The 10632-nt window shown below is 36.0% G+C and overlaps 1 protein-coding gene across 1 annotated transcript in view; it reads right to left on the bottom strand.

Annotated features, from left to right (window-relative positions):
* Positions 1 to 10419, bottom strand: part of fam49a (family with sequence similarity 49 member A) — a 39736-nt gene extending 29317 nt beyond the window's left edge. Inside the window, exon 1 of the mRNA XM_039748934.1 lies at positions 10335 to 10419. Within this exon, the coding sequence (XP_039604868.1) occupies positions 10335 to 10404 (70 nt within the window). The 5' untranslated portion in view covers positions 10405 to 10419. The remainder of the gene's footprint in view (positions 1 to 10334) is intronic.
* Positions 10420 to 10632: the final 213 nt, after the last annotated feature.

Below are 10632 nucleotides of genomic sequence, written 5' to 3' on the forward strand. Positions count from 1 at the left end.
GTAGTGCTAATCACTGTAAAACAGTGCCTCAAACAACAAGTTATGCAGACAGAATGAATGCAACAAAATATAACAAATGGCCACAAACTAGCAATAAGTAAAAATAATGAAGATCGTTGTGCTAACAGGGTTACATGGTTACAATCTTGGAATCATTTGCAATAAGATAGTGGTCTATCTAAAAAGCCACTCATTATTAAAGATTAAAATTCCCACCCATAGTTTTTCCACTGAGCTTTAAAAAGGGGCAATTATTTTTAGTCTCGGTCACTTATTTTTATATTTTTGTCTCTTTTCTTACCTGATTGATTTTTATAAATTCATAAAGTTACACAGATTCATAATAAGCAATAAAGATCAAAATTCATAATAAGCAATAAACATCAAGATAATGCTTATTATAAAAATAACTTTGGTAATATTAAATGTACTTTTAATATTTGTAGTGTGCTATTTTAATATTTGGCTAATGTTTTGTGCAATTTTATGTGAAGAATATGTTTAAAAAGAACAGCACAAAAATTGTTAATCAAGATCTTTTAACATGTACTGTATGATGTTTACACATCTATTTCAGTTACACATGTTGTGGGAAATTTTGGGTTTCTAGCTTACAGTTTGCACTATAGAATAAAGCATGACATTGCTAGCTCAGTTCTAATCAATGGCTTATTGTTGGACTTTGAACTGTCCACTTAACGTAACAGTGCTACACTTGTAGATATTTACAGTATTATCTACTACTGTGAAATGTATGTAACGTTGAATAAAATTAACTTTTAAGTCTGATAAATAAATACTGTTTACTGAAACATTTATTATATTGCTACCACAACTGCACAGAGCTGCAGAGCAGAACCCTGTTATGTCAAGCATTTGAGTAAAGTTGCAAAGTGATCTCTCTAGCTATTTGTCTGCTCTAGACTCATCACAGTGGCAAACCTGTAACATGGTTTTATTTCAAGGAGCCCACTTACTAACTAAACAGTAGTAAATATAATTAGAATCTTCTATTGTGGTTACATTTTATAACTCATAATGAAATTACTCAAAGATACAGATTATTTAGGTATTATCATACTTGCATTCAGTTAAAAATCTTATAAAGTGTATTTACAGCCAGGAAGGAACACTGCAATTAAGTATTTGCACACACCTTGGCTTCGGTTATGTATTTGTCGTTAAGATAAGACTGAGAGATGCTTGGAAAAAAAATCCAAGGACATTTGGCAGGATGAGCCAAGTGTAACAATTGTAAATGCATCCATTCTTTTAATATGGAACCCACCATTTTTATTATGTAAAAGTAATAATGGTTTTAAATTGTCTATAAAAAAAGAACACAAAATAACCTGAAATTTCATTTTAACAAAATTATAAATAATACTGCCAAAGCATATTTGCAAATGTAAAAACACTAGATTGTCTTAGAATGGTACTGCAATAGAAAGCCCTTAAATACAGTAGTTTTACGTATTAAAGTCAATTTGCTCAATCAGTGGAGGAAGTAGAAGAAAAACACTTTTTATAAAAGTGATATGGCAGTTCTAGGAAAAGGAGGAGTTAATTAAAATTAATAGGATTTTTTAATTATTTTTCTCTAAAATTGAAATGGAAATATTGCAAGCTTTTAAGCAGTATTTAGGATCAGATAAGCTAATTTAAATGGCTTAGATATAGCTTGACAAGCTTAATGGGCTGCTCTGCTTTATAAAGTTTATAACTAAAGAGTCATTTTCCAAGCCTGTTATTTTTACTTCTGGGTCATTGTAAGTCAGTGCTTCTCTCAGCAGCAGAAGGCAAAAAGCCCAAGCCAACATTGGAATGTGTACCAGTTCATCACTCACAAGAGGCTAAAAAAGTCTCATCAAGTAACTGAACTTGCACATCCTTATACTGTGGGAGGAAACTGAAATTCTCAGAGAAAAAGTATGTACATAGAGAAACAATTCTCAAAAATATGTAAACTCAATACAAACAATTGGCCAGTCTGAGAAAAGAAACCAAGTCCCTGTCTTTGTGAAACAGCAGCTTTAACCACTGCATTATTGTAATATTTTACTGAATATATTTACCGTACTTCCCACAATTTCTGTATTTTTCACTGACTTTAAATACACACCATGCTATTTCAAAACTTACTTACAAATATACTTCAATTTTAGAAGAATGTAAATTAGTTACTGTCAGATATTGGGACAGCCTTACTGCTGTAGTTATTTATAGTTGCACATTTAAAGTACAGTAAAACAAAAACATGAATTAACACAATTCTAAGTTGGACAGTCAGTCAGTGACAAAAGAGTATAATGCTAAATATTTATTTGAACAAATGTAAATAGAGAACAAAAAAAAAAAGTCAGATATTATAATCTTACATACAGCACACTGAATAGGCCAAGTATAAAGAAGCTCAATTACCTATCAATGCATTAAATACTACTATTCATTCATCATTATACACAGAACTGAGACATGGTGTCCTGTAAGGCTCAGTAATGGGACCTTTACTGTTTTCACTCTACATGCTTCCTCTGGGATCTATCATTAGAAAACAATGTTAATTTCACTCATATGCAGATGATATCCAGTTATACCTTTCTTTTAGACCAAAGGTTTGGGGTTTTCTGATGTTGTCTTTAATTAGTAGTGTTAGTGAATTAAAAGGAGTGGATGGATGAAAACTATTTGTCTAAAAACACCGATAAAACAGAAATGTTTTTGGAGGGAATGATGCTGAGCACAACATTTTGTCATCATTTAACTCAGTTGGAATCACCATTAATTTTACTGAATCAACCCGCAATCTAGGAGTTATCTTTGACTCTAGGATATAATTTAAAGTGCACATTACAAAGTTGTCAAAATCATGTTTCTTCCATTTTAAAAAAGAAGGGAAATTATAGCATTTTCTGAATAGGCGGGATTCTGAGAAATTAATTCATGCATTTATTTCTAGTATGATTGACTACTGTAATTCAGTGTTTACTGGATGTTCAAACTGTTCTTTATACAGCTTCCAGTTAATCCAAAATGCTGCTGCAAGAATTTTTACAAGAACAAGAAAATACAAACACATAACTCCAGTTCTTAAATCCATACATTCGCTTCCAGTTAAGATTAGGGTAGATGTTAAAATCCTCCCTTTAAACATATAAAGCTTACTTGTCTGAACTTATCATGACTTACAAACCAGAATGTACAGTACATTAATATATGCTTCTGAATAAAAATTATTAATAAAATAACAGTGGGAGGTAATGCTTTTAGTCACAGGGCCCCTAAACTGTGTGTAACCCCCCTGCACCACCATTCCTTTATTGGTATGCAAGGACCTGAGCTCTTTATAATGGTGTCGCCACCAGGTACACTATAGCCCACCTTCAGTCTTTTAATACGTAATTCAATCACTGTTAATCAGATATTAAGAAAAAAAACTCTTTACTTAAATGGAACATGAACAGTTTTCATAACTTGATATTTTACAAATATATACACAATACATAAAACACAAACACTAAATTATTTATAATTATACATATATCATGGGTCCGAAACTACTGGTGAGCTCACCCGGACTTATTTCCACAGTCAGTAAATATTACTCACTCCGTTGGGGGCCCCAAACGTAGCTTGGGTGTGTAGTGGCCAAACAAACAAAAACAGAAACTGGCCCCTTCACTTGAAAGTTTAATGAAGCCACTTTAAAACAAACAAAAAAAAACACCGACCTTGTCTTATTTATTCCTCTTTATACTCGGGTACCTCCTTTAGGTCTCTCGTCTCCCTCTTTCTCAAACACCCTCTTTACTCGCAGATCGCCATTTCTGCTCTTGTGTCCTGCCGTCTTTCCCTTTATCACCCAACTCCTTTTATGTTTTAGCCGATTGTTAAAGTTATTTCTTCTTTCTTTCTTTCTGTCTTGTTTCGGCGTATGGCCTCAACATCGCATCTCTTTTCTCTTTCTTTCTTTCCATCTTGTTTCGGCGTTTTGCCTCAACAGCACCTCTCTTTTCTCTTTCTTTCTTTCATATTGTTTCGGCATTTTGCCTCAACAGCGCCTCTCTTTTCTCCTTCTTTCTTTCCGTCTTGTTTCGGCGTTTTGCCTGAAACTACAGTATTATCCTTTCCTCCTTGTTTATGCGTTTTGCCTGAAACTTCTTTTCTTTCCTCCTTGTTTCGGTGTTCTGCCTCAACTCCCTTCAACTATCCTGCTTGGACTCGTTTCAGCATTTTGCCTGAAACTGTACTTTCTTTTTTCCTGGTTTCAGCTCTCCGAACTATATTACATCCGCTGTTTAACTATCTTACAACGGTGGTCTTCCTTTTCGGCCAATCCCAGGACACCTACATATATACTCAACCTTACCCAACCCCCACAACTGGTACCCCATTTCAATCAATAAACTTTATTTACACAAACTCGCAATTATATATTCCTTTTGAAACCTGACCCAGGTTACATGTGGAATGGTCTGCCTGATACAATAAGAGATGCCTCTTCGGTTTCAGCTTTCAAATCCTAGTTGAAGACTCACTACTTCAAGTTAGCATATCCTGACTAAAGCTGCTGATTAACTGTGCATACTGCATTTCTGTAGTTAGTCATTAGCACTAAAACATATGTAATATATGTAATACTAGCAAAATACCCACGCTTTGCAGCGGCGAAGTACTGCCTTAAAATTTTTATTAAGAAGAAAATTAAACCTTTTTAAACTGAGGGAAAATATACCAATTATTATTTGTTAAGGATCTCTTTGTATACCACATTGTGAGTTCGGCCCTCCGGTTGTAATATGACCAAGCTGTGCGCTGAGCTTACTCTTTAGCATGCAACATACAGTTGGCCTTGTGAAAAGTAATCTTGTTTTAAATCTCACAGCTTGGATTGCTGCTGTCATAATCGGTTTGAGTTTCATGGTTTGTTTCAATTACAACAGTATTTGCAGGACTTGTGTTAAAGAGACATTCGGCATCTGTCAAGCGTTGTATATAAGTATAAGTATAATAATATACTGTATATAATATAAGTATACAACCGGTTTCATCGATCTTCACATCCAGCTTTTGAGAGTTTAAACATTCATAAACATCAAAGTGTCCACTACTGAAATCGTCACCTGTCAATCTAAGATGTTTAAGAGGCATTGGCGGTTGTCGAAAGGTGTAAAATATTTGGCCATTTCAGTACACTTGAAAGCGACAACTGAACAATTCAGCTGCAGCCATCAACTCACATGCAGATCCATAGGTGAAGGGCTTAAGCATTTCACTCTTATAGTGCTCTTGTGTAGTATAATTATCTCTTGTACCGTCATCAGTCCACACGATGGATCGTTGAACCTGTCCCAGTCATTCAATACATAAGACACAATGTTCCTCCGAATATCAAGAGTGAGCCTGATATGGCCATGCAATATGTAACAAAGAGAATGGAAAAGGTAGGTGCCATCTCCGGGCATGGAAAGAACTCGGTAAGTGACAGTTCTTTGATCGATGGTGATCACCTCGATAGACATGTTAATGTGGGTACGGTTGGAATGATAAAGGAAATGGGTACCTGAACAATGTAAAGTAAGTCTAAAATACCTACACAATAACTATAATTGTAATAAATGAACAATAAAACAATGGAGAAGCCGTGGATTAAATTAAAAGGCTGTAGTTATCAGCAGGGAGACGTGATTCCCATGGCGTAGCAAGGAAGGGAATGTAGAGACTGGAGTGACGGACGGCCTTATATAGGCAGCCAGCCAACAACATGGGAGGTGTTGGGATGGGGGACCCAACGGCGCCTCACACGGTGACCGAGCTGCAGGCTATGGACGTATATATGTACGTAAGTAGGATTCAGTTAGCGTTGGGAACCTGCGTACCAAATTTCTTGAAGATGGGCCCATAAGTAACAAAGACAGTTGAAAACTTCAATATGGCGGCCGACAGTAGCATCATACCACTGAAATAAGTACGTACATTGGTTTTGGTTAGCACAGGGAAGCCGCCTACCAAATTTCGTGAAGATGGGGCCATGAATAAGAAAGTTCAACATGGCGCACCTTGTTGACCGTTATGACAGTTACACGTAGAATGTCGAAATAAAACCTGCTGAACTTTTGTAAGTAAGCTGTAAGGGATGAGCCTGCCAAATTTCAGCCTTCTACCTACACCTGAAGTTGGAGAATTAGTGACATTGGAAACTTCAATATGGCGGTCGACAGTGGCATCATTAACACTGAAATAAGTAGGTACATTGGTTTTGGTTAGCGCAGGGAAGCCACCTACCAAATTTTGTGAAGATGGGGCCATAAATAAGAAAGTTCAACATGGCGGACGTTGTCGACCATTATCGACCGTTATGACCATTACGTGTACAATTTCTAAATGAAACCTATTTAGTTTTTGTAAGTAAGCTGTAAGGAATAAGCCTGCCAAATTTCAGCCTTCTACCTACACAGGAAGTTGGAGAATTAGTGATGAGTGAGTAGTGAGTGAGTGAGTGAGTGAGGGCTTTGCCTTTTATTAGTACAGATAAGTTATAATTTGTTACTAACCCTCTGCTATTCTGTTTCTCTTCTTGGTTCTTAAATGTGGCACTTGGTTGTTTTGCCTGCCTAAGGTAAAGTCATCTCTGATGTAGGATCGCAGGAATCTTCGGGTAGAGGGTTCCTTTCATTGAATTGGCTGGCCCAATGCTGACTCAGCTGTGGAATGGCCAATAAGGGGAGGCAGCTTGATGGCCGAGGTCTCCAGGACTCTGAACAAATCCAAATCGTATTATGTGATACTGTATCATCTACTGTTGAATTCTCCTCTGTACTTGTAATATTTCTATTGCACTATTATTTTGTATTGAGGATTACTTGTGTTCTATTTTGTGTATTGTATTTAATTTACCCCTTTTTTTGACACCCACTGCACACCCAGCCTACCTGGAAAGGGGTCTCCCATTGAACTGCCTTTTCCAAGGTTTATTCCATTTTATCCCTACAAGTTTTTTGGGTGGCTGTCAAAAACCAGGGTCTGTTACAGACCGTTGTGGCACTCCTTTGTGTGATTCTCAGCAATGCAAAAATAAATTGTATTGTATTGTAGTGTATTGTATTGTACTCAACTAGAATCAATGTGCATGAAAGTGATCAACAAATTACTTAGTACTCTCTGATAAATCTAGTCTAGTGGAAATCTAGTGGAAAAATATGAAGCATCTTTAGAAAATCAGACTGGCACCATGTGAAAGACATGACTTTTATTCAGAAAATCTCTCATTTTTTTAAGCCATACATTTTAAATTATAACAAACCCTTAATTCAATAAGTATGCTTTACAAGGTCAACTGGTACATTGGGTAAAACTGCCTCCACAGTCAACTACTGTTTCAAGATTGATTCTGTGCTAGTCTAATGTGTTGAGTTCACATTGTCTTTTGCTTCTTTCTCACAAGTTAAAGAGATGCTGCTGGGCTATAGCCAAAAGTAATCTTCCATTGTGTATTATATTAGTTTAATCTAATTAACCATGCCCCTGCTGTTTTTATGATAGATTTTGAGATTCATTAGTATTATGTAAATCCGAGAGTTCAAGTTTATTGTATTATCACAAGTTTGTTATGACAATGGTAATAAACACATAACACACAATATACTGTAAATAGGTAAAAATAATAATAATGCTGTCTGTGTGAATGGCTGCTGATTAACTGTATGCCCTGTGAATAAGAGCTATCCCAGCATATAATGTAGGACAGCTGATGTCTTTATTAAAACTGTTTGCTTTTCAAAAGCAGCATGTGCAATATTTGTTTTGAACAGAAAATAGATTTGTGCTACTAATGTTTTTTGCTGTTTTCATTATTTTTTAAATTTTTAGTTAAACAGGTATCACATCCAAATATTGTATAACTAGTAAGTACTGATTTCACTGAGCACCCATTGAAAGTTGGTGGTGTTGATGAAGACATCTGGGCTCTCCTTAGACATCCAAGGAGCTAAAGATGTTAGAAAATCTTCTTGGTATTAGCTGATATGTGTTGTGCCCACTTTAGGTTGTTAAATGATAACTACAGGAAATTTAAAGTTGCTAAACCCATCCACAGCATCTTCTCTGATGTAGACAGGAGTGCAATATAATTCCTGCTTCCTCTTGTCTATGACTAGCTTGGTTTTGCAGACATTAAGGAAGAGATTATTGTCCTGGAACCAAAATATCAGAAGGCAGATCCTTTCTTTCTAACGTACCCCATAACTGTTAGTAATCAGGCCTACAATGGTGATGCCATGAGAAAATTAGTAATAGAGAAGGAAATGTGCTTGGCCATTCAGTCATAGGTGACTAAAAAATACAATGGGGACTCAGTACACTGCCTTCAGGTTGTGTAGGAAATCCTTTTTTTCGATGTGACATCATCTGCATTGTCTATTTTAAGAACAAAACCATCTAACTTAGGCCTTGTTCACACGGGCGTTAAGTTTTTGGATAAACGAACTTGCTCTGAACGTCCTAGACGTTTATGTTGCATTTTGTGGTGGCGATCGATTGACTTCTACACCGGCGTTCGTTTGTCTCTGTCTAACGCCAGCCTGCAGCCCAAATTGTAGTTTGTGTGTTAACCTGTGGAGGCAGTGTCGGGAACTGGATATGAAAGCCCTTGTCGTTTTATTTGAGGTGCCTCCTTTCAATATGGACCGTTTTGCTATGTTAGATATTAATCTTCTTGTTTTAAAAATACTCGTAATATGGCGTAGGGAGAGAAAAATCGCCGCTACTGGGTTCATCCTCTGACTGCACAACGTCGGGTTAAAGGAAGTTTTTTTTGTGCTTTATGAAGAAATGCGAATATTTCCGCGCAAGTTTTTTAATTACTGTCGGATGTCGGTTTGCACTTTTGATTGTCTGCTGCAGCTGGTGCAATGCCACATTGCACGCCGATCAACCAATATGCGACTTGGTGTTAGCCCCGAAAACAGACTACTTGTCACTTTGAGGTAAGGAAACAGTAGTCGAGTGTGCGCTTACACCGGTGTTATGCACTGAAATGCCCCATGGATTGCCCCCCCTACATAATCGTTATCAAATATTATATTAGGACATAAAATAATAGGTTCATGGTTTACAAATTACATGAGACAATAAAATAAAATAAGCAATATAAAAATATATATCCGGTCCTCCGAAGTGTAAAATAAACGCGCAGAAAACGAACTAGAAGCGGTTTCCTTGCGTTCGTTGGGTTTTGAACGCCAAGAAAAGCTGCATGCAGCGTTTTTGATGCCGTATAAGCGCTGCGGACAAACGCACGTCACCAAAGCCCGTGTGAACACTCTCATTGACTCCTACGTGTAGAAAACACTCGGACGCTACGAACGCAAAAACGCTCGATTTTAACTCCCGTGTGAACAAGGCCTTAGTCAGCAGGTGAGAAAAAAATAGTAAAATGTTTGAAAAAAAAAAAGCATAACATTAAATATCATGGCCAAGTTTTAGTGTGTACTGATAGTATTCCATGTTACACTATTGCTAATATTAAGTGTAAAATGTGTGTTTTATGGGGCAACGTTGTTTAGTTTTGGAGTACTTTTGCCCTTGATTACTATGACATTGATTCTAAATTTATGAAACACACCCACACACCCCTTGCATCAATATTTTTGGCCAAAGAATACTCTAAAATCTCTCCCAGAATTTAGTTGAAAAACATTATCTTTTGGTGGGATTTTACTCATGCATAGTATATAAAAAGTATAAACACATACTTTATTCATTATTTTCAATTTCCAATAAAACAGCACAATTCATACAATAATACTCAGACCACCACAAGATCTGAGCATGATAAATTGTACACTGTATTAAAAATCTTGGATGCATTAGTTAATCATAATGATAGCACCAGGACGATGCTTACTATTTCAGAACTATTTCAGGAAGGGTCCCTTAAACATAAATTATTCCTAATCCTTTAGTGTGGTTAAGATTGTGTAAATCTGTTTGCAACTCCCATCTTTCAACAAAAACCACAAGTATGATATAAAAGGAAAGGGAATCTATGCCAGGCAAAGCCCTGCTCTGTTTCAAAGTCAAGAAAAATGTTTGGCCCTTGATCAAGCTCAGCACAAGAGAATACTTTAACAGATTACCCATTTAGTTCCTGAAAGAGACAGACAATAGAAAAATAACTGTTCTGTCTTGTGAGTAATCAATCAAAGAACTTCTGTTGATCTGCTGATTGATTTAAACTCAAAAACAAAAGATTGGATTTGTTTAGGTTTAATGCAAGAGTCTCACACAAGAAACACATAAGCAAATTACTTAGAAAATCCATCTGTTTAACTTACTTTCAAAATCCAGAAAAAAATGAGGACAGTTTTCTATTTCCCTTGTAAGGACTTTAAGAAGATTTCCCATTCCAGCAAACCCTTTTAAAACAGGAAAAATGATACAAAGAAACAAAATCAGTGAACATTAAACATTACCCATAAAGACTTTCAACATACAGGCATGATAATTGTTTCAGGATTGCCTTCAGTATACAGTAAGAATAAAACATGTTCTCTGCCTATTTTATGATTTTATATAAAAAATCAATTAAGATAAAGCTTAAAATTTTAAATAAATTTTAAGATTTTTTACAGT

The sequence above is a fragment of the Polypterus senegalus genome, chromosome 3 (assembly GCF_016835505.1).
Source record: "Polypterus senegalus isolate Bchr_013 chromosome 3, ASM1683550v1, whole genome shotgun sequence".
NCBI classification, from domain to species: Eukaryota; Metazoa; Chordata; class Cladistia; order Polypteriformes; family Polypteridae; genus Polypterus; species Polypterus senegalus.